Source organism: Henckelia pumila, chromosome 2, assembly GCF_033568475.1.
Source record: "Henckelia pumila isolate YLH828 chromosome 2, ASM3356847v2, whole genome shotgun sequence".
Taxonomy (NCBI): domain Eukaryota; kingdom Viridiplantae; phylum Streptophyta; class Magnoliopsida; order Lamiales; family Gesneriaceae; genus Henckelia; species Henckelia pumila.
The window spans coordinates 134,627,394-134,652,192 of NC_133121.1; the positions used below are offsets into that span (position 1 = coordinate 134,627,394).

The 24,799-nt window shown below is 35.0% G+C and overlaps 2 protein-coding genes across 2 annotated transcripts; both read left to right on the forward strand.

Annotated features, from left to right (window-relative positions):
* Positions 1–1,093: 1,093 nt before the first annotated feature.
* LOC140884598 (xyloglucan endotransglucosylase/hydrolase protein 2-like) lies at positions 1,094–3,060 on the forward strand. The gene is made up of 4 exons (XM_073291397.1): positions 1,094–1,328; positions 1,921–2,021; positions 2,119–2,312; positions 2,551–3,060. Exons 1-4 carry the CDS (start codon positions 1,133–1,135, stop codon positions 2,930–2,932), a joined length of 873 nt encoding a protein of 290 aa, XP_073147498.1. The 5' UTR covers positions 1,094–1,132; the 3' UTR covers positions 2,933–3,060.
* Positions 3,061–3,771: 711 nt separating this feature from the next.
* LOC140881309 (uncharacterized) lies at positions 3,772–8,817 on the forward strand. Its single transcript, XM_073286506.1, has 5 exons — positions 3,772–4,106; positions 4,815–6,065; positions 6,773–6,919; positions 7,014–7,194; positions 8,407–8,817. Exons 1-5 carry the CDS (start codon positions 3,888–3,890, stop codon positions 8,589–8,591), a joined length of 1,983 nt encoding a protein of 660 aa, XP_073142607.1. The 5' UTR covers positions 3,772–3,887; the 3' UTR covers positions 8,592–8,817.
* Positions 8,818–24,799: the final 15,982 nt, after the last annotated feature.

Consider the following 24,799-nt stretch of genomic DNA (forward strand, 5'->3'; position numbering starts at 1 on the left):
GTTATGTGAGTGAAAACACAATAATAAGCTTAATCTATAATAAAATTACTGATTAAATATATTATAATATTATTTCGGGACAGGTCGAAAATCCTGTCGGGATAAGGTTTTATTCCCAATCCCTCAATCGAGACGGGGAAAATCCCAAAAATTCGGGTCTGAAAAATATCGGGTAGAGATTTTTTTGGAACAAGAATGAGATGAGATTTGGGAAAGCTTGGGATTTCAGTAATTATTACCACCCCTACGTGCATCTAGCTAGATGAATTTATTTAGCACCAAAATAAATTGTAAAATTTATTGACACTTAATGAAGTGATAAATAAATAAGTGTATAATTTATTAAAACACTTAGTTGAAAAAACGTAATTAACATGGCTAATTGGTCATCTTGTGGAATGGGATGAATCTTAAAACCTTTCATTTATGAGTAATGAATTTTTCGTAATTCTGAACGTTTCATTTCATAAAACCAACAATTATAAATACAACCAAATATTTTTCAGTCAAATAATAATAATTATTTTTTTTTTTACAAAAACCCAGCACGATTTGTTCTACTTCTAACACTAAAAATCGCTGCACCGCAAGGTTACCACATGCGCACACAAAGTTTCTATTACAATGGTATGAATTGAGTCTTGTATTAGTTTGAAAAGTCGATCCGCCTAATTATTTCATAAGATCATCGTTTCAATGTAACAGCCAGTTTCTTCCAAATTTAATTTCTTTCCCCAAATAAACGATATTTCCGATATCTATCTATTTATCTATCTTTTTTGATTTTTTTAAAAAAATTTGGATTGGAAATAGATTGAAAAAGAGAGCCCAACCAAACATCACAGGTATGCTCAAATATATATTTTGCAATAAAGTTTGCAACTTTTGAGAACCCTTCACAATCGGACACATTTTGAGCCATTACCAAACAAGAAAATGTGATCCAATTATAATCAGTTATGGGTAATAGCATGGACAAGTTAATGCCGTGCGGACAAGTTACAAGATAATGATCACACAATCCTTGCCCTTATTTAATTGCCCATCTTAATCCAATATGTAATATATAGGATCGAAATTAAGTATATATTAATCAGGCTTTAATTATCTCTCCCTTTTTTTTAATTCTGAAATGAATTCTTCCAACTCGAGTGGTACTAATTCTCTTGCAGTGCTTGCTTTGGTACTTTGTGGTGTGCTGCTTGTGATTCATGTTGGAGCCAAAGACGCCAAGTTTGATGCCAACTACATTGTTAGATGGGGAAATGGTCATGTTCATACCATCAACCAAGGAAGACAAGTTCAGCTTTCGCTCGATAAGGATTCGGGTTATCTACTAGTTACTCTTATTTTAATATTTGTTTTTTTTTCGTGAACTTTATTATCTTTCATAATTTCAGTCTTTTTTGCATTGGAAGTATGGATCATGGGACACCACATGCCTTAGATTAATATTCATATCATATATCAACGTCGTGTTTGAAAAAAAAAAATTTATAAACTTGCAAAACGAAAAAGTAAAGACAGTACTACTAGACCAAGATATAAATTTTTGCAATATAGTCATACTGCATGCAATGATCAAAATTAATGTATGTAGAGAGACAATTAATATATGAGACCCAAATTAAATTCACTCTAGTTTTTATATATTTTTCGTTATATATAATTTATTTTCTTGTATAAATGCATGAACATTATAATTCAATAGTACCTGCATATATTATGAAACGTACGCAGACAAGGGCTACACCTACAGTACTAGCTATATATATATATATTATGTAGATATAATTAAGGGACAATATGTTCTTTCATTTTTTAATTAATTTATTATTGAATTGGGCTTTTGACTTAATTGTATAGCAAAATAGCATTAAAAAATGTAAATTAATATATAGTACTACTGTACGTACGTAGGGGCGGGATTTGGATCGAAGCTAAGGTATGGATCAGGATTCTTTCACATGAAGATGAAGCTGCCTGCCAAGGACTCTGCTGGAGTCGTTACGGCCTTCTACGTACGAATAATTAATATTATATAATTTCTTCTTCTATATATATCATATTTATTTATATTCAAAACATATATTCTTATAAATGTATACTCACATGCAGCTGACTTCAACTGGGAATAATCACGACGAACTGGACTTCGAATTCTTGGGCAACAGAGAGGGTAAACCCATCACACTACAGACCAACGTGTTTGTCAATGGCCAAGGAAATCGAGAGCAACGAACCCACCTGTGGTTCGATCCCACAGCGGATTTCCATTCCTACAAATTACTCTGGAACCAACACCAAATAGTGTAAGTAAATAGCTAGCTAGCCAGATATATAGGTAGTGTTTGAGACAACTTTTAATTTAGAAAACACTTCTCAGCTTTTTGTTAACAAAGTTTCAAATTTTTATTAACGAAAAAGCTGAGAAGTGTTTTTAAGAAGCTCTTCAAAACACTATCATAGACTGACAAAAATTTTGGTACTCTTGGACGTTATAATAATTAATTAATTTGTGGTACGTATATATATACTGGCATGGAACAGGTTCTATGTGGACGATATCCCGATCAGGATATTCAAGAACAACACGAATATAGGCGTAATGTACCCGACACAAGGCATGACTTTGGAAGGCAGCTTGTGGGACGGAGATAGCTGGGCCACAGATGGAGGGCAAACCAAGACTAACTGGTCTCATGCACCATTCACAGCCAATTTCCAAGGCTTCGGCGTCGGCGGATGCCCCATTTCTTCGGCTCATTGCTATTCATCTGAATTGTACTGGTGGAATCGCGAGAAATTCTGGACGTTGGATCATGTTCAGAGAGAAGAATACCAACAAGTCAGGATGAAATATATGAATTATGATTATTGTGCTGATAGGTCCAGGTTTCCTAAACCTCCTCCCGAGTGCGCATTTAATTAATTAGCACCAAACATATATACATATTTTATATACAGATGATTTATATTGAAATGAAAAATTACTATATAATATATATGATTGTACGTGCTAAATCAAAAGGAGGATTGAACCGGTTCGTGAGTTTTAGGATTCAATTCCATCCCAACCAAGTTTTATTATTATAACTTACACATGTAAAAGTAAATTAACAAAATTTACAAATTGACAGAGTACGTACATGTTTTTAATGATATTGATTTATACTCTTTATTTTTGATAGATTAAATAAATTCAATTAAATATACACACACATATTGATGAGAAACATTGAACCGACATGATTAACCCGAGAGGATCGGAGACAGATCATGTTTAATAATTAAACAGTGCTCTTTCGCATTCGTGCATATTTATTTAAAAATTGTTGGTGTCAAAATATATATACATATATATATTTGTAATTTTTGAGATATATTTTTTTAAAATTTAAAACTTCAAAAACTTTTTTTTAAAAATAGATTTAGGTATTATGTGAGACGATTTCATAAATAGAGATGAATCGATCTAATACATATCTACAATAAAATGCAATATTTTTGGCATATAAATGAATATTTTTTTATGATATGATCAAATAATAGATACATCTCACAAAAATACTCGAGATATCAGTTTTTGTGCGTTTATATCAAGAGTGATATAAATAAAAAAAATAGTTAAGATACAAATTAAAAAATTCAAAATATAGATAAAAAAAAATAGTTAAGATACAAATTAAATAATGTCATAACTTGGTTAACACAACTAATTGGGCCTAACCCATATCAAGTGGAGGCCCATGAATCAAACAAGTTGCACGAGCGAGTTCACTGTACATTTCGAGCTAAAATTGAGTCTCCAATGGCGGAACGTGGTATTTCTCTCCGCGGCAACTATTTTACGGTGGAATGTGTCTCTTGACAGAGCTTCCGACGAGATGATTCGTTTAAAAGTACTTCATTTTGCTTTTTTAGTGTTCATATTTACTTGTGAATCTGTAGCGGGTGAATTGGATGAAGAGTTTACAGAAGCATTACTTTTGAGGCCCTTGCCCGATCGCAAAGTGTTGGCTCAATTTCACTTTCAGAGCAATTTGCCGCCGACTCGTGTCTATGGCCGCCACCACCATCTCTTCCCCAAAGCAATTTATCAGTTGGTAAATATGATTTTCATCCCTTGATTATCTACTGATTTTGCTCCATCGCCTTGTGCTGGTTTTCTCTCCCTCCCTCTTGTCTTTTTCTGGTAATTGTGCATATTTTTGTTCTTTTGAATTGTTCCAATGAATTGCGTAATAATTTGTTAGATTTGTAAGTTGTGGTGAACTAAAATGGACGAACTTTTGATGGTTTTGCTTTAAAATTGGTTTCATTTTTGATGAGAAAACAGCTCGTCACATTTTCCCGACAGAGAAATGGCAATGAATATAATTTACTGTGATTTGTGAATTCAAAGTGACAGAGATTAAAAAGTTGAACTCGTTATTATGATAACTGTAAACATGTCATGAGAAAACAGAGTTCTTTCTCGTTCCAGTCTGTGTACGTACATTCAACATCAGAGCATTGAAGCACCAAACATGGTGTAGAATCAGATAGAGAAGGGTTGGACCAGTTGTTGTGTTTTTTATATTCTTTTGAATTGACGCAGCATGCTAGCATCTATTACATATTTTCCATTTTACTTGGATTTTTTTTCGTTTTGAAATTTATTTCTTATTATGAAGTTTTATGTTTAATTGTTGTTACTTGTTCCATTTTTTTCTGTGCCAATTTCATTTTTATGTTTGAAGACTTTAATGCTCTTTGCCACTGCTTGATGCAATCCTGCTCTATAACCAGTTGTCATGTGGCTGCTTAATCAGGTTCACAAGTTCCAAATCCGAGAAATGGAGCTATCATTCACACAGGGTCGCTGGAATTATGAGCGCTGGGGCGGATATGACCCCATCTCAAGCAGCAAAGCGAAGCCTCCTGGAGTTGAATTGTGGGCCGAGTTTGATGTTCCTCTATACCAGGTTGACGAGTCCTGGAAAAATCTAACCCATGCTCTTTCAGGACTCTTTTGTGCTTCAGTCAATTTCCTGGAGCATTCAACTGCATATTTTGCGCCTCAGTGGAGCTTTCGCTCATCATCAGGCAAATTGCGTTATGGTACATTACCCCGTGAAGCAGTTTGCACTGAGAATCTCACTCCCTGGTTGAAGTTGCTTCCTTGCCGAGACAAAGCTGGGCTTTCTGCATTGATGAACCGTCCTTCAATATATAGGGGCTATTATCATTCTCAACGCCTGCACTTGACATCAGATGAATTCGATGAGTTTAGGTCGAATTCTGGGATAATGCTCGAACAAACCCTGACAGTCGTTCTCCAACCAAGCACTTTGGGAGCTGGAGTTACTTTTTCTGATAAGTTAACCCAACCAAGTTGGTCTCTGAGCTCATTATTTGGCAAGAAAGTTCATGGAAAATGTTATCTTTCCAAGTCCAGTAATGTGTACATTCAGTTTGAGCAGAATCTAGTGTCTGAACTCAAGAAATTACTGAAGCAAAGTGAAGAGTCAGATAAAGAAATTATTATTCACGAGGGTTTTCTGAAAAACTCTGTATGTGAGATGTCGCATTCTCCTAAAAGGGTTATAAAAGAAATAGAGAATGTGGTGAGAGAGGGTTCTGTCCTCTATGAATTTCCAGTTGATGAATATGATGAATCTCAACCGTTAGATTTGGGATTGAGATGGAAAATTCCAGTCATCTGGTCGTGCCAACAGGCACCTTTACATGCTAGCAGATTTTTATTGGGCAGTGGGAACGAAAGGGGTGCTATAGCCATCCTATTGAAGTCTACCGGAAGCAATTATGGGGAAAAACCCTATTATATTGAGAAGGAATGCTGGATGAGAGTTGAAATTTTCCAATTGGTTCCTTGGTATGTCAAGGTTTATTATCACACTCTGCAATTTTTCATGGATGGAGAACTTCAATCTACATCAGATAACATAGAAAACATACGTATTTCACCTTCTGAAGACAAGGTTTCTCCTGGAGTAATGGAAATGGTCTTGAGACTACCTTGTGGAGTGAAAACAGCTGCATTGACTCTAGAGTTTGATAAGGTATGTTGGACTTAAATTGAATTAGAACTCTTATTGGATCATGGGTTACTCAGTTTTTATAGCTGTCAATTGATAATGAGTTGAAAAGAGCAGGCAACGGGGTGCTGTAACGTGGCAAATTTTGGTACTTTCTTCTTCCCCTTTACGCAAACACTGGAGCTATGAAGAAGAGAATGTGTAGCCACTGAATTATCTATATTTATTCTTCCTCTTTTTGCTAACACTGTGCTTAGCTTGAGGGCTGATAATTACTACCTGAGTTAATTAGTTTTGGTAATTGAGGTGTATTTGAGTCTTTGACAGTGCTATCATTAAAGATAGAGAGAGAAAATAATTATTTCATGACAGCTTGAATTAGAACAAGAATCACTTTGCAATTATATCATGTTAGCCTTCTGCGTCTTTTTTGCCCTTAATTCTTGCTTGGCAGTTAATTACCAGTTTCAAGTCACCTAAGATTGACAAAATATCTAACTTTTGCACTTTTGCCTCTCTCAGAAATGGGCTCAGGCCTCAGCTAACCTCACGATGTATTCATAGCTGAAGAATAATGTGACTCTGAATTGAGAAAGTAGCTTGAAAAAAAGTAATCATTAGAACATCCCAAACATCACAAGTGCATACATGCATGACTGAAAATGGGATACCCCTATAGTTGCAGGATCAAAATTGCCGAAGTAACTTAACAGATAATGTTCTTTTGACAGGGATTTCTGCATATTGATGAATATCCTCCAGATGCTAACCAGGGCTTTGATATTCCATCAGCTATAGTGCACTTTGCTGACCTCCAAGCAAATATAAGCTTTGATGATGGATACTCAAAAAAAATACCCATATTAGCCAAGTTACAGGTACGGAAACAAATTGTCTTGATACCTGTTGGTGGCTTGGTGCTTTCTCTTTTCTTTTCTATACATAGTCTAAACAACCTTAGCTTTTTTCCAGGAAAGATATCACGTTCTTTCTTACACGGAAGTGCTTCTTGTGCCTTTGACAACTCCTGATTTTAGCATGCCTTACAATGTCATCACTATTACATGTACCATTTTTGCTTTATATTTTGGATCATTGCTCAATGCACTGCGAAGACGTGTCGGGGAAGAAGAAAGGCTTCTAAAGAGCAACGGTGAGATATTCTTATCTGTAGCTTTTGGGTACTGTCACCATGGTTATCTTAACATGAAGTTTCTGCTTTTTATCAAATATAAAGTCCAGTTTCATTAGTAGTTTTGTATTTTACCACTATTATGCAGATCCCACTATCAATTTAGGAGTACAGATTCTACCATCAGTTCTGGGTTGCTTCATATATAATTTAGTTCATAGAAACTTTTGAAGTTTCATATTTGTTGAAGTCCTAGTTTGATGACAAAGATATCATTATTGTTGATAATCACTCCCACACTGCTGATTTATGATATAGGCTGCTGGGGGTTATAGTTATCACAATTATTTCGGAAAAAATGGGTGGTTCAGTATCTTGAGTAGCTGAATAGTATGCCATTACAGGAATATCTTGTCCTTTCTCCCCTTTTTCATGCCATTTTGGCTTGAAATAACCCCCTTTTTCATTGCACCTGTTTTTTCTTAGTTACAGGATTATAGTATTCGACATCTTTTCGCAATTCTTGTTCATATCTGCAACTTATTTTTCTTTTATGACACCAAAGGGCACCTTGATTAATGTCTCTAACTGGGTACCAGTTCACAATAATAAAGCTTTGTATCTATGCAACAACCCTTGGAGCCATGAATCTTTTCCTAGTTTGGTGCTCGGTGATTAGGAAATGTGCTTCAAATTTTCGGCAAACTTAGACTTTTACTAGTTCCACATTACAAATGACCCATTAGAAGTGTAAATAGAAACACAATTTCTTAATTTCTCTGATGTTTTCTCAATTGATATATGTCGATGGTCTGAGCATGTTGTTTTGAATGGTACTTTTGAATTCCATCTGGTCGTTACAGAGGTGAAATTAATCGCAAGGATAAAGCTTTCTCTATCATCTGCCTTCTGTTGCATTTGTGCTTAATCAGCTCAAGACTTCAAAAAGTCTTGGTTTGTTCAATTCTCTTGCTGATTTAATCGTAATGGCTCTGATAACAGGATTAAAATTTTATATCGAGACTGAATGTATTAACAAAACTAATAATAGTATTTCTAGAAATATAAAGGGGTAAACAAGTCAAATAAATTTACAGAGTAAATTGTTTCACCCGTTTCTGGTTTATCTATATAAATTTTACTGTGAAGCTGAAGTACACTTGTTTGTTGAAGCAAACATTCGTGCTCCTATCCCTTCAAATAGTCCTTTTTTGATGAATGTTTTGCTTGCAGCGGAAAAGAAGGCAGGCCCATTGACGTTGATGCTATCAAAACTATATGCTAAGTTGCGGGGAAGGCAATGGGAACCACCAAAATCTTCGTCGTCATCTACACCACCAAGCACAAAATATAAGCTGATTGCGAAAGTTGCATTAGTAGCCGGGCTTGCTGTCGCTTGGCAGTATTATTCTGAATGAACACGATAAATAGATAACCCTTTTTCACAGCCTTTAGTATGGCCATGTAGTATATTTTTCAACGTCCACTTGTACTGAATCTTGTAACATTGGATCACATGATGCTTAAATTCTCCGCTGGTTTTCTCAGCAGAGGAAAAAAAACGAAAAAGAGCATTGTACAACATTTACTATCCATCAGGGTTTCTGTTTTCGCAAATGCTGAGAGGAAAGATTGTAGCTTTTCCATACACATTTATGAATTATAATATAATTATAATTATAATGTATTCAATCATTTTAACATTTGGTACTTGTAATGTGATAAACCAACATGCTACGTAATAATATGTTTTTTTATTGTAGAAAATTTGATGAACGAGCAACAGCAAATTTACATCAGATATCTTATATTGCTGTTCTACAAGTTAGGCACTGCTCTTACCAGAACTATGCTTTGCTAAATGGTTGCTATATTTGCATGGCGGACCATTGTCCATGCAGATATGTGATGTAACCTTAAAAATTGCTCCTGCGTAAACCAACAAGCATTCATCACATCATGCTCCTCTTTCATCCTAAAAGTCATCTTATTTTCTTTAAAGAGGTGGTAGCAATCGTTTCTTTGACTCTCATTCTTTTTGTGTTTCTGCTGAAAAACTGCACGGCGAGCTTTTCTTTGATGTGGCACTCCCATTTTCATCCAATAGACGTCGGTAACAAACCTGTCATTTTCATTTGGAAACTCGAATTAAGTATCTAAATTTTATTTGGACTTATGAATAAGGGATAGCATGAAATCTAACCTCCAAATAGTACTTTTTAAAATGTAATATCTAAGCCAAAAATTCGAAACTTTCCTCGACTCCTTGAGTGTCACTTATACCTTTTTCCAGAGTAATTCATCTTCTCAGATTTACCTCGAGCCATAAGACTTTCTCCTTGTGGTTCAAAGTTAGAATTAGACTTCATGTGCAGTTCTTTAGACTGTATGGCCGACATTACCTCCTCCAAAGTAATTTTTTGTTATCTTACATACAAAAGGGCAACTCTAAAGTTCTCAAACTTCTTTGGCAGTGTATTCAATAGAATTAATGCCTTATTTTTTTCTTCAAGTTTGATCTCTATGTTCACCAAGTCATCAAGAATTTTGGTCTACTCTTCAATCTGATCTTCTAAGTTCTTTTCATCCTTCATCACAAAAGAATATAATCTATGTTTCATATAGAGTCTATTAACCAGTTACTTAGTCATTTATAAACTCTGAAGCTTGGTCCAAACACCTGTTGCTAATGTCTGTCTAGCCACTTCATGTAGTGGTTTATCACCCAAACACAAGGTTATAGCACTGTGAGCCTTCTCATATATGTCAGTCTTGTCCTTAGCATCAGAGGTCGTCTCCTCTTTGTTCTTCAAAGCTTCCATCAATTTCCGTTGGATCAAGATTGATCTCATTTTGATCCTCCAAAGTGAGAAACCGTTTTTACCTGTGAATTTCTCTATATCAAACTTCATTGATCCCACTATTCTTGCGGTTCCCACAGACTCCGCCACTTGTTGGGTTCGAATTAAGATTTGAAATAAAACTCACAACACTAAGCAATACAACAACAACACTCACAAAAACTTCAATAGAAGCTGATCAATTCGAAGAACTTGAACAAGAACTCAAGCAAGCTCAAAACCAATCACAATATCAAAGCACACATGATCAATGTAATAAAATTGTAAATGAAATCAATCAATAACAACACGAAAATTTACGTGGTTCGACCGTTATTCCATGCCTACTCCACGGGGAGAACAAGAACAATCACGTCTATTGATCAAGATTGAGAAATCCAACAAGTTTACAATCCAAACGCTATTCTAGATTTACAATCAAGCAACTAATCTCTACTGATTTCTAATCTATCTTCTGGCATCTCTGCTTCAAGCTTGAATTATCTTCTCTCGTGTTCTTGGATCTATGCAAAGCGTGATGTGATCTCGAGGATTCAGGTGTATGCTAGTAAAGGTCGGTTGCATGCTTGCATCAATATAAAGAGGATACAGGGCCCTTCTTGAAGCCCAAACTGCTGCCTTAACACTTGGCCCAATACTTGAGTGTAGCCCAACACTTTCTGATTCAGTTCTCATGAAATAGGCCAATGGCTCTGGCCCAAAACTATTGGATCACACCGAACAATTTGAGTTATCTTTTTTTTTTTTTTTTTTTATTTAGAAAAGTAGAATTTTAGTACTTATCTTTTTTGACTACGTACATTAAATTTATATTTGAAACTATAATATATGAATATTACACACAAACGCATTTGCCACATTTTTTCGTATACAAATACAAGGCGTGTTCCACGGTTGCGATTATATGTCAAATATAAGTAACTATTTTGATGGAGTTCGCTATTAATTGATCGAACGATTATATATCAAATATAAGTAACTATTTTGATGGAGTTCGCTATTAATTGATCGAACGAGTGGGCCAACAACCCAATAATAAGAAGTTTATTACTCGTAAAAACAACTTGATCTGTTACAATAAATTAATATTATTTGTTATCAACAAAATTAAATCCAACTGTATGCTAGAAATTAAACATGGCGTAATATTTAACTTTCCACATTTAAAAATATATAATTATTAACTGTCCGTAGGTTGATACAATATACTAGTCCTATATGCTTATCCCAAGAATGTAATAAGTGACATATATATTTTTTAATTTAGAAATAAATAATCTCAATATTCTTGATTAAAACAAACTGTTAACTAGAATATAATGTTTAATTATTTTCTAAATTTTTTCATATGATTTAATAATGGAAAATAATTAAAAAATTTTAATGTTCATGATTTTTTTTTTAAAAAAATAATAAAATTGGTGGATTGAAATAGTTCAGATAAATAAATAATTGCTAATACAAATTAATTGTAATTGGATTTGTGATCCACTTCAAATTCCAACAGAAGGATCGAAACACATACAAAACTTTTATTATGATCGTTTTACTCTCATTTCAGGACTATATATGCTTCTCCACAATAGATACATGTTCATTTACTTCATCATTCTTCTGCATGCATGTATATTCGTATATGAGTGATTCGTTTTACGTATACGTAATTTAGCTTCCAAAAAACAACCCCGATATTTAATGATTTTAATATCTGATAATTTTAAACTGGTGACGAGTAATAATATCGGATATCAAATTAAAGTAGGCAAATTAATTAAGAAGTCATCAAAATTTATGAAATTAATAATTCCACCAATCTTAAATCTTATTTATGCAATAATCTCAATAGTTGCTTTTTCACGATCAGGATCGTATCAACATAAGCGCGGATCATAATCAAATTTAAAGATTTATTTAACAAATTTCATACAATCTAGTGTTAAGAAAATCTCCATAATCATTTATTTTTAAAGGTTGCAAACACTACCTAAATTAGATCATCTCGATGTCATGAACTTTGCCATCGGAAGCAGAGCGACACCATACATATATTTTCCAGCTGGCCCAAATAACTGAGATAACGACGACAAGGATAACAATAATAATTATGGCCTCGATTCCTTGTCCCTTCTCAGTGGTCACATTAGGTATTAATTCTTGACGGATGATTGCATGTGGGAAATTACAGGCACCGAGACCCGCGGGGTTTGTATGGCTTATCATTCCTATGCCATGGAAGGAGCCCGAGCATGTTTCTTCTGTCGTGTTTGAGGCTTAACACATAAGAAGTGTGGCTCCTAGATGTATTCGGGTAGAAACATTCTCGTCCAGGTTGGATGGCCAGACAATCATCTGGTTCCGAGAAACAGCTAGTAGCTAACGCTGTTTGTAACCGCGAATCGTTGATTCCCGGTCGAACGACGCACCACGCTCGTAGGAAAGTACCCTGCAGGCCTGAGTTAAAAAAACCCAGAAAGAGACATAACACAGATACGATATTAACGAATGCAGCCTGCATTAGACTAGCTAGCTAGAGATTGCATGGCCTCGGAAATCATGTTATGACGAATACTTATTTATAAATGCTCCAAGTACTGAAAACAATCGTATCGAAATGGTATGTTTCCGAGCGAGATAACACTGACTACGACATGGGCTCGATCCACTTTTGCGTAAATTGATATTCTTTGCCAAGGACAGTAAAAATCTGGCTCAAGGTGTCTTTCCAAAGAGAGATCATACGTATGAGTTGTTTGTCGGTTGATTCGACCCTACCCATGCTAGGTGACATGATTTTATTGATACATATCATGTGGGACCGGGTATATATATATATTATAATTTTATTATATATATATTTTTTTTCATCACAAAAGGCTCAAAATTTTCTAAATCAATCCCAAAAAAAAATAATAACAGTTTTTAGTTATTGTATGAAATAGTATTCCACCTGTGCGCAGAGTATTATAATTATTGGTAATAATTAGTAAATATGAATGCTTGAATAAATAATTCAAATATAAATAAATTAAGGTTGTGTTCGGATAAAAATATTTGAAATCTATGGATTTTAATGTATTTTCAATATTATTTAGATAACTAAAAATAAATCAAATTCATCTTGATATTTATTTACACTACTACACTTGAGCTAATTAAAACTGATTTCAAATCCATAGAATTTTGGAATCAATTTAAATTCATTGTGGCTAGAGGATATGTAGCCAAGCTTATAAAATCTTTAAATTTGGTTCACAATTGATCTAATCTCAAATAATTTCAAATATTTAGGCTATTGCAATCGATTTCATCGTGTCTAAAGGGTGCTTATAAACTGTCGAAATAAACTGTTTGACATCTATTAAAATGTTTTTTTAAAAGTTGTTTCATCTTTAATTTTTTAGAAATATCTTATTTTATATATTTGACTTTCTCATGTTATCCTTACATATTTTGTTAAATAACCTCCACCCATTTTTCACATCAATCAAAATTTTCACATTTTAAAATTCAAAATTTTCAAACTCTTATACTTCGTAACTCTAGATATAGCTATGTAGATTTTTTCATAAATACTTATAAGTTCTTGTTAGTCGTATTTTTACAATTCTAAAAGTTTTAGATCAAATAGTTTATCTCCATTTGGTTCGAGTATTAATAATCTACGTGTAAAATTATCTTGTCTAATCTCACGTTCTTCTTATCATATTATTTATCCATCTATTAATTATAATTTTACATCAATCAAACCATTAATTATTTATTTTAATCAATAAAATCATTATATTTAAATTAATAAATTACCCCTGCTAAATAATATTATTCATATTTTATTTATTGTTATAAGAACCTAATGGTAATTTATCATTTTTACATAAAATTTAATCAATTAAATCAAATAAACTATAGTCTATCAATCAAATCAAATATTATATTCACTATCATTTTTTATTTATTTTTCATTGCATTACATTATATTACTTATCTATATATTATTTATCTTATCACTCGTACCAAATAAAGCCTTATAATATTATCTTATTTTTTTAAATATTCAATATTATCTTTATCTATAATTTTAAATTGAATAACGTATTATTTGTATTTTTTAAATTTATGATATCTTTACTATTTTTAGAAATGTCTTTTGGGTGGGAAAATTTTTTTACTTTTATTTTAGGTGACTTTCTCGTTTTTATATATATATAGATATAGATACTCCTTGTATTTAATATCTAAATTTTAATTAATATAATAATAGTTAATGCATCTTTAAAATTTTGAACTAATTCTACAAAACTAATTAGAAACATGATCTGGTGACTCCAATTTTTTTGTCTCTTCCCTCCTTTGATCTCACTTTTATGTGTGGATTTTTCATATTTCTTTATTATCTTGAATTCTAATCCACTTTTAAATTTTAGTAAGACATGTTTGTTTTAAACAAAAAAAACTTCATTGATATTAATTTTCTATTACTAGATAAAATGATCATTATGATACAAAGTAAAACTTGAAATTGAAAGATTTTTTTTCTATTAAAATGTGCCATATTTAAATAAATAATATTCTTAATGACAATTGTTGATATATATTGAGAAGATAGTTGCCCAAAAAATTTAATAGATTTTTTCTTCAGATGCAAGAGAAACGTTCTAAATTCTAATTTATTTATTCGAAAAGTAACGATGTATTTCAGAATCTTCATTAATGATGGATATAGATTATTATTGATTAAACTATAACATTTTTTTATATTTCTCAATATTGTTACTGGCCCCCCCTCAATATTTAATCCTGGTTCCGTCCCTGCGTATACGTAAAACGAATTACTCATATAAGAATAGGATTTACATGCAGAAGAATGATGAAGTAAATGAACTTAATTGTATCCATTGTGGAGAAGCAGATCGAGTCTTGAAGTGAGAGTAAAACGATCATAATAAAAGTTTTGTACGTGTTTCGATCCTTTTGCTAGAATTTGAACTGGATCACAAATCCAATTACAATGATATTTGTATTAGTAATTATTTATTTATCTGAAGTATTTCAATCCACCAATTTTATTTTATTTTTTTTTAAAAAAATCACGAAAATTAAATTTTATAATTATTTTCCATTATTAAATCATATGAATTAATTTAGAAAATAATTAAACATTATATTCTAGTAATTAGTTTGTTTCAATCAAGAATATTGAGATTATTTATTTCTAAATTTAAAAAATAGTTGTTTTTACAAGTAGTAAACTTCTTATTATTGGGTTGTTGGCCCATTCATTTCAATAGCCAACTCCATCAAATTAACTACTCACTTATATTTTATATATGCTAGCAATCGTGACACGCCTTGTGTGACGACCCGAGTTCTAATCTCTCATTAATCAAATCATCATAAATAATAGACAAAGAATCAAAGTTTAAATAAAGTAATTTTTTTTTTTAAAAAAATAGAGCACCTCGATCGATCGGGAAAAAACACCCGATCGAGCGAGCCCCCAAGATGAGCTCCTCGGGTGGAATCTAAAATAGCCTCGCTCGATCGGTGATATTTCTCCGATCGAGCGGGCTCCAAAAACAAAACTTCTGTTCTTGCAAATAATGGCCTCGCTCGATCGGTGAAGTTCACCCGATCGAGCGGGCTCACAATTCAGAAAAACAGCAGAAGCTTTTGCTGTCAAAACCAAGCAATTCCTTCAACATGCTCTATTAATCTCATGGTACAATAGTGCTTCAACACTTCCATCTTGTATCCAAATCTAACATACATCCCAACCATGATGCAGTTGAAGATAAACAATGTCATATCATAACTTGAATCCAATCCAAAACTAACTCAATATCATACAAAAGGATCATTGCACAAGAACATGTTATATTAAAGGAATACAACTATGATCAACAAGTCTTGACAAGGATAATTACAACATGATCATTTTATTTTACACTTTCAAGTCATAAGATTCCTAAACTTCATATCAAGTTTAGCTAATACAAGATCATGCTATAGACCTAACACAAGACTTTACATCTAACTCGGATCTCCACTCTATCTCTCAATCTCTGTTCTTCATGCTCGCTTCTGTCCTGTTCCAGTCCCGCCTATTTCCATGACACATACAACATAACAATAACCGGATAACTCCGGTGAGAAATATATTTCCCAGTAAAAGCAACTAAACATGCATAGCAAAACATATATCAAAGTCATGATATAAAATAACTACAATGCATGTTTTAAAACAAGGTTATCTAACAATTCTCTCATTTCATCGGTTGGGATCCCGAGAAGAAGATATCATAACTAACCACCGACTCTCCCGATCGAGGTGGGGCTACTTATCTTGCTTCTCTATACTTTGAAGCCACTATATATGTAAATCAGATGCTAGGCTAAGTCAACCACCCAGGCCATACATATATAATCCCTCAAATCGTCTAATCGAATGTTTCCGTTCATTTCAAAATCAAAGAACAAGTCTTACAAGATGAATGCATCATATATCAATAAGATCACATTCATTAACATTAAGACTTATTCAACCATTCATAGGAAAACATATAAAAGCAACTAAGCAAATAAGTATGTGATTTAGGGAACTCGATACAAACCATCTCGAGTTATAATCCCAATCGAATCCTAGTTCACTTTTACCTTTCAAATGTGATGTTTCAAGGCAACTTCTACCTATCCAAATCTGAACAATACAATCACAAGACTTGTATAAAAATCTGCACTTAAACCCATTCAAACTCCATTGTAGAATAGCTTCAAACCTTGATCTTTCTTCTACCGATTCAAAGTCGAGATTATCGAGTTGACGTGCCCTGTTTATGCACTGAAATCATAGTATAGAAACCAAGGAAATATCAGCTAACACTCAGTTCAATAGCAGCTCAAGCATAAGATAGCAAAAAAACTTCAAATCAAAAGTTCAATGACATATCGGTATCATTCGGCAATCCGAAACTCAACTATATCAAATATAACAATCGTCTACATCTTATATTCATCAAAACCAGAAAGAATTCTTCAATATATCAGCAGGTATACTTTCGAATAATCAGCTGGAACTATAAGAATAAAATCGATGTCATCCTTCAACCCAAACTCGATAGAACAAAGAATACAAGCTCCACAACATCAATACATAATCACAACTGATCTCTGCCACTTTTGACTTCTCAAATCAGAAGGAACTAAAAGAAAACTTACATCAAATATAAGGTCTCGCTACAAGGAGTCCAGAACCCTTTTCGGAATCGAAATCGGATACCCGAAACTCAAGATATAGCAATTACAAGTTGAAGAGAAAACTTAAAATTTCTTTGTTCTTTCCTCACGGTTCTTGCCTCTGAACAATCTGATGGAAAAGGTAGTATACACGTGAATAATCATAGGAATAACATGTGTCCAACATATTTACCCATATTTGCACTTTGGCCCCTCAAGTTGTCAATAATTGCAATTCAGTTCTCAACTTCTCATTTCATTCAATTTCAATCCTAAATAATTTAAGAATATTAGAATTTAAATCAAAACTCTAAATATTCCCAAATTACATATTCTCGGATTAAAATTAAATAATTCTGGGCGTTACAATTCTCCCCCACTAAGACACGATTTCGTCCTCGAAATCTCAAGTACTATCAGCACATAAGATATATCAGATAACAGAAAACTAACGAAGAACTCACATCATTGAAACATTTCTGTAAATCGTTGTCGCATGTCTGATTCCGTCTCCCAAGTAGCTTCTTCAATACCATGACGACTCCAATGGACTTTCACAAGCGGAATAGTCTTCGTTCGAAGTTGCTTCTCCTTACGATCAAGGATCTGAATTGGCTTTTCAAAATAACTCAAAGTTTCGTCGAGTTCAGCCTCATCAGGTTGAAGCACATGAGATTCATCAGCAAGGTATTTTCGAAGCATCGATACATGAAAGACATCATGTATTCCAGACAAGGATGGAGGTAAAGCTAATCGGTAGGCAAGATTGCCTATTTTCTCAAGAACTTCATACAGACCGATATATCGTGGAGATAACTTCCCTCGCTTGCCAAAACGTACAGTACCTCTGAACGGAGAAATCTTCAAAAATACACGATCCCCCTGTTCAAAAGACAAAGGTCGACGTCGAATATTGGCATACTTGGCTTGTCTATCCTGTGCTGTCTTCATTCTTCTCTGAATAATCTTTACCTGTTCAGTCATATCTCGAATCATGTCAGGTCCAATGTCAGGTACCTCAGAAATATCATCCCAGAAAAGAGGTGATCGACACCTTCTACCATACAGAGCTTCAAACGGATCCATTTCAATACTCGATTGATAGCTGTTGTTGTACGAGAATTCACAAAGAGGTAATGAATCTTGCCAACTAGTGCCAAAATCAAGCACTACAGCTCTCAACATATCCTCCAATGTCTGAATGGTACGCTCAGACTGTCCGTCTGTCTGTGGATGATAGGCTGTGCTCAAGTGTAACTGAGTACCCAAAACACTTTGTAAACTGTACCAAAAGTGAGATGTAAATCGAGGATCACGATCTGATACAATAGACTTCGACACTCCATGTAATCTGACAACTTCTCGGACATAAAGCTCTGCCATCTGATCGTGTCTATACGTCATACGATAAGGAATAAAACACGCTGACTTCGTCAATCTGTCGATAATCACCCAAATAGCATCGCAACCTCTAGAAGATCGAGGTAACTTCGTCACAAAATCCATGGAAATATGATCTCATTTCCAATCTGGCACTGACAAACTCTGTAACAAACCAGGCAATTTCTTCCTTTCACCCTTCACCTGTTGGAAATTAAGACATCGAGACACAAAATCAGTGATATCGGACTTCATTGGTTTCCACCAATATCGAGTCTTCAAATCGTTGTACATCTTCCTCCCACCAGGATGAATACTGTAACGACTACAATGTGCCTCTTTCAGTAGTTGTTGTCGCACATCAGAAATATCAGGCACTACAAGGCGATTGTTTACATACAAAAGATCATCTCGAACCTGGTATTCAGATACATGCCCTGATCGAACTTTCTCAATCGAATTCTGCACATTCTGATCAAGTTTCTGAGCTTCTTTAATTTTCAAAAGTAACTCTGGTTCAACTTGAATTTGATAAAGTCGCAGAGGCGGACAATTCGTGTCAAATACTAATCCAGAAAGACAACATTCTTCAATCAAATGGGATATACCAATCGTCGATAAAGACAAAGAACATACCTTTCGACTCAGTGCATCAGCAGCTGCATTCGATTTCCCCGGATAGTATTTAATCTCACAATCAAAATCTTTAAGCAAATCAAGCCATCTACGCTACCTCATATTCAGTTCTGACTGTGAAAATAAATATTTCAAACTCTTGTGATCAGAATAGATCTCAAACTGTTCCCCGTACAAATAATGTCGCCAAATCTTCAAAGCAAATACAATGGCGGCCAATTCAAGATCATGAATCAGATATCTGGTCTCGTGAGGCTTCAACTGTCTCGAGGCATAAGCAATCACATGCCCTCGTTGCATCAATACACATCCCAAGCCTCAATGAGATGCATCACAATACACAGTGAAACCACCAGTACCTGAAGGAATCGTCAAGACTGGTGCACTGGTCAGTCGCTTCTTCAACTCAATAAAACTAGATTCACAAGCTTCAGACCAGATAAAAGGAGCATTCTTCTGAGTTAACTGAGTAATCGGCTTCGCAATACTGGAAAAATCTTTGATGAATCAACGATAATACCCAGCCAAACCCATGAAACTACGAATTTCAGGAACAGATGTAGGTCTAGACCAATTGATCACAGCCTCGACTTTACTTGGATCAACAGATATACCATCTCCGGATATGATATGTCCAAGAAATACAACCTGTTTAAGCCAAAACTCACATTTCGACAGTTTAGCATACAGTTTCTCAGATCTCAGAGTCTTCAACACAGTTCTCAAATGCTCATAATGTTCAATCAAATTCTTCGAATATATCAGAATATCATCAATAAATATTATAACGAAGTCATCAAGATATTTCTGAAAAATATGGTTCATCAAAGCCATAAACACTGCTGGAGCATTCGTCAGACCAAACGGCATAACTATAAACTCATAATGGCCATACCTGGTTCTGAAAGCAGTTTTTGGAATATCAGAATCCCTAAATCTCAGCTGATGGTATCCAGATCTCAGATCGATCTTGGAATACACTGAAGAACCCTGCAACTGATCAAATAAATCATCAATACGAGGCAAAGGGTATTTGTTCTTTACCATTGCCTTGTTCAGTTGCCAGTAGTCGATGCACAATCTCATTGAACCGTCTTTATTTCGAACAAATAATACTGGAGCTCCCCAAGGAGAAACACTGGGTCGAATGTATCCCTTGGCCAGTAAATCTTCCAACTGATCTTTCAACTCTTTCAATTCCACTGGTGCCATTCGATAAGGTGCTTTCGAAATCGGTGCAGTACCTGACATCAGTTCTATGTTGAAATCAATCTCACGATACGGAGGTAGTCCTGGAATCTCATCAGGAAAAACATCCGCAAATTCACTAACTACTGGCAAATTAGCCAGGTTCGGGCTAGTTTTCAAAATATCAACTGCATAAAAAATAAATCCCTCTGCTCCTTTCTGCAAAAGTCGAGTAATAGATAATACTGAAATTAGAGGAATCTTAGCACGAGAACCCTTACCATAGAATTTCCATTCTCCAGCCATCTCAGGTCTGAACCTCACTATCTTCTGGAAACAGTCTACGGTAGCTCTATACTTGTTTAGCATATCAATCCCGATAATGCAGTCAAAATCAGACAAACCAAGCACAAAACAATCTATCTCGATCTCATTACCATCATACCGTAGTAAACAATTCTTAACTGTCTGAATAGATATAAGACCTCTCCCCAACGGAGAAGAAACAGATACTACAACAGGTAATGTTTCAACAGGCAAAGAATGTAATGAAGCAAATCGTGCAGAGATAAACGTATGGGATGCACCTGTATCTATCAATACATATGCGGGATAACCATAAAGAGAACAGTTACCTGCAATCACGTCATCTGGTGCTCCCTGTGCCTGTTCCTCCATCAGTGCAAAGACATGAGCCTGTTGTCTCGATGACTGACTACCTGTCTGATTCCCTCCTGTCCTTGGCTGTTGCCGTGGATGTGATGGTTGAAAGGAATGAACAAAATAGGCTTGCCTCGCAGGTTGAGCCACTGATCGTGATGACTCTGCACCTCGTGACTGTCCAGAACCTCTCTGAGGACACACCCTCGCAAAATGTCCAGTCTGATGGCATATATGGCACCTCCCAGATACACCTCGGCACTGATCGGTTGGATGGCCTCCACCACAACTGTTACAAATCACTCCTGACTTCGGTTTTGTACCACTGAAACTCGAAGAACTGCTTCCTGACTTCTTAAACTGTTTCCCTCGAGCTTGCAAATATCCTTTCTTGCCACTGCTACTACCACCACTTTCAAATCGAGGAGGTTGTTGCGAGATTGGAGCTGAAGGTTGTGACTGTCTCGGAAGCTGAGCGATATACGAAGCTCCTCGCTGTTGTATCAAACCAGCTTCCGCTCCTTTGGCACTGTTCATAGCATCAACAAAATTATTCGGTCGCCTTGTGTTTACCAAAGTAAAGACCTCCGGAGTCAGTCCATTAATGAACTGATCAGCCATTGCCTCATCACTATCAGCAACATGTGGAGCAAAACGTAGCAATGTAGTGAATTTTGCAACATAATCTTCAATATTTAAGTTGCCCTGCTTCAGGTTCGCAAATTCTGCACCTTTATCTTTGCGGTAAGACACTGGAAAGAAGCGTTGGTAAAACTCAGTTTGGAAGACATTCCAAGTAAGTACAGTTCCTCTACGCTCCAAAGCTTTCTTAGTCGTGGACCACCAGCTCTTCGCAACCTCATGCAACTGATGTCCAATTAATCTGACTCTTTGCTCATCACCATAATCAAGCGAATCAAACAACATCTCCATGTCATCAAGCCATCTTCACATACAACTGCATTTTCAGTACCGTTCAGAGTTGGCGGATGGTATGATTGAAATCTTTTCAATAATGTTTCCATTGGAGTGGCAGTCATATCTGTCATATCTCGAGAGGTACTTCCCTGTTCATTGCTCGGGACTGCATTTTGAGGTACTATCGGTGTTACCACTGTTTTTTCCGGCAGAGGAGTATGAATTGTCTGCTCTGGTATAGGAGTAGGAACCTGTGGTCTAAGAGGAGGTCGTCCTGATCTTCGAGACATATCTGATTATCAAAAGGGTTAGGATACCACAATCATCAAATCTATCTCAGTCCTCCTCCGATCATCTTACCTCTGATCAAGACTCGGTTCTGATTCAGTCTTAAAAAAAAAAATAATTGAAGTACTCAACAAGACATGCTTCCAATCCATTCATATAATCAGTTAGCATATCATAATTAATCAAAACACATGCCTCTAATCATTTCAGATATTCCAGTAAGCATGTGTCTTCAACCATCATAAATCATACTTTCAAATAAAATAAATACAACATCATGTAATCAAATACTTGAAAGTAAATCATGCTAGCATTTACAACATGTAATTCAATCATGTAATTACATCATAGCATAATAAAATAAGTAAGCAAGGAAGATGACTCGATCTACCCCACTCGCTATCTAATTCAGTCCAAAATTTTCTTGCTCTGATACCACCTGTTGTGACAACCCGAGTTCTAATCTCTCATTAATCAAATCATCATAAATAATAGACAAAGAATCAAAGACTAAATAAAGTAAATTTTTTTTTTTAAAAATAGATCACCTCGCTCGTGTTGGAACACGGTCGTTCTCCGGATCGAAAAAGAAAGTGATACCCGGTGCAGCGGAAGTTTTAAAATTTTTTATATGGAACGATTCCATATGGGTATCAAATTCCTACGATTAAAATTGATAACATAAAATTTAAACAATGTAAATTTTACCTTAAAATCTCGAAACGAGATTATGGACACCAACAGATTAAACTGCTCTTGTTGTATATCCCAGGAACTGATGAACGAACGTTTCTTCAATCAGGTCCACGAACAAAAATTTAATCCCTCTGATAAACTGCACTAGAAAGTCTATCAGAAGTTTCTACGAAGAGAAATAACAGATTTGATCTGTTAAATCAGACTGCAAATTCAAAAATTTGCATACTGAATTTTCGAACACAGTAGGGGAGAGGGGCGGCCGAAAACCCTAAGAGAGGAGGCTCTAGGTTTTTGAAAATTATGCCTGTGATTGTGTCAATTTCTGTACTGCAATAACTTATTTATAATGTGGGCTGCTAACAGCTTAGGGCCCATTAGTCATAAGTTCAATCCTGACAAGCAAAGCCCGCATGTTCAGAAATTAATATAAAATTCATCGTGACTCAGATTGATAAACCAACGTCACCAATGTGCACAGAAACCATTTCTGCATCTTTTAAAGTCAAGACAAATTTTCTGAATCCGAATTCAGTGGTTTCCAAAAATGTCCATCAATATGTCATTTTTGGAAATCTTACTCCCTCTACTTTTAAATAAGAAGTCCTACTTCTTTATCCACTAAATTTAACTCTTTAAATTTAATTATCTCAACGGGGATTAGAAATCCATTACTTGTGTAACCCTCAATGGTTCAGGGATACAGCTAGCCGTGGGCTCACAAATCCTTGTGACTTGGAACAACAATTTCCGACTTGCCCATCGAATCATGGTAAGAGCGTCTAGCAACATCGCCCCATGATTCCCTAGGTATCACTGATAGTGCCTGCAAGAAACAGTAGATTTTGGTTAGCGTACAGTACAATCCCTTCATCCATATATCCCGATCGAATCAACAACCATTGGTACATCGAGATTCGTTCGAGATTCGATAACTATGCAATGCATCTTGAAGATCAAATAGTGACATCGCATGTGCTACTAGGAAACCAAGTAACCTAAAACATATCATGTACTCTGGCCAGAGATTCGTCACACTAATATTTCCTCAGATTGCATAGGATACCCACACTCGAAAGTGTGCGGTGAATCCTTGACAACAAAGCATCGACTCCTATATGTGTCGTAACTGTACCCAATCCCGACACCTGATGACCCTAATAGAGTCGGTAAATGAGTCAAAGCACAGTACTAGCATATAGAGTCTCAATGATGTTTCAAGTAATAAGGACTAATGGTGTACAACCAAAGCCGCGGACTATATCCACTCGATAAGTGATAACCACTTGGAAAGTCCGAATAGGGTAGTTCGATCATTCATCATATGAATATCCATTTGCATGCTTCGAACATCTCTATATTCCATACCAATGAAACATGGTACTCGGCATCGCAAATGCTAGTCTCAATCTCGAGCGATCCTTATCCTTATTTGTGAACGGCTCAATTGACTAGGAACTGTTTAGAATATACAGTGAACATAAGATGTGTTTCATGACAATGATCTCTCTATATTCACTATCTCATCTTACTTTAGTATATTCAAGGTCTTTATCAAAATAGCAATAGTATATCATTATATAATAATAAGATAAAGTGAACGCCATTTAAAGAACGTATATTATATTAAACAAAGATTGTTTACAAAAAGAGACTCTCAAAGCCCTTAGCCACAAGTTGACTAACGGGATATCAACTCTTTCAATCTTCCACTTGCCCTAAAGCCAACTAGTCATACTACGTAGTCCCATTGCTTCGCGATGTTTGTC

Bases quoted from the DNA above. Each gene is read 5' to 3' on its own strand.
- LOC140884598 (XM_073291397.1), top strand. From the start codon at position 1,133: ATGAATTCTTCCAACTCGAGTGGTACTAATTCTCTTGCAGTGCTTGCT. The intron at 1,329-1,920 runs GTTATCTACTAG...GTACGTACGTAG, and splicing joins TTCGCTCGATAAGGATTCGG to GGGCGGGATTTGGATCGAAG. The intron at 2,022-2,118 runs GTACGAATAATT...ACTCACATGCAG, and splicing joins GAGTCGTTACGGCCTTCTAC to CTGACTTCAACTGGGAATAA.
- LOC140881309 (XM_073286506.1), top strand. From the start codon at position 3,888: ATGATTCGTTTAAAAGTACTTCATTTTGCTTTTTTAGTGTTCATATTT. The intron at 4,107-4,814 runs GTAAATATGATT...CTGCTTAATCAG, and splicing joins CCAAAGCAATTTATCAGTTG to GTTCACAAGTTCCAAATCCG. The intron at 7,195-8,406 runs GTGAGATATTCT...TTTTGCTTGCAG, and splicing joins AAGGCTTCTAAAGAGCAACG to CGGAAAAGAAGGCAGGCCCA.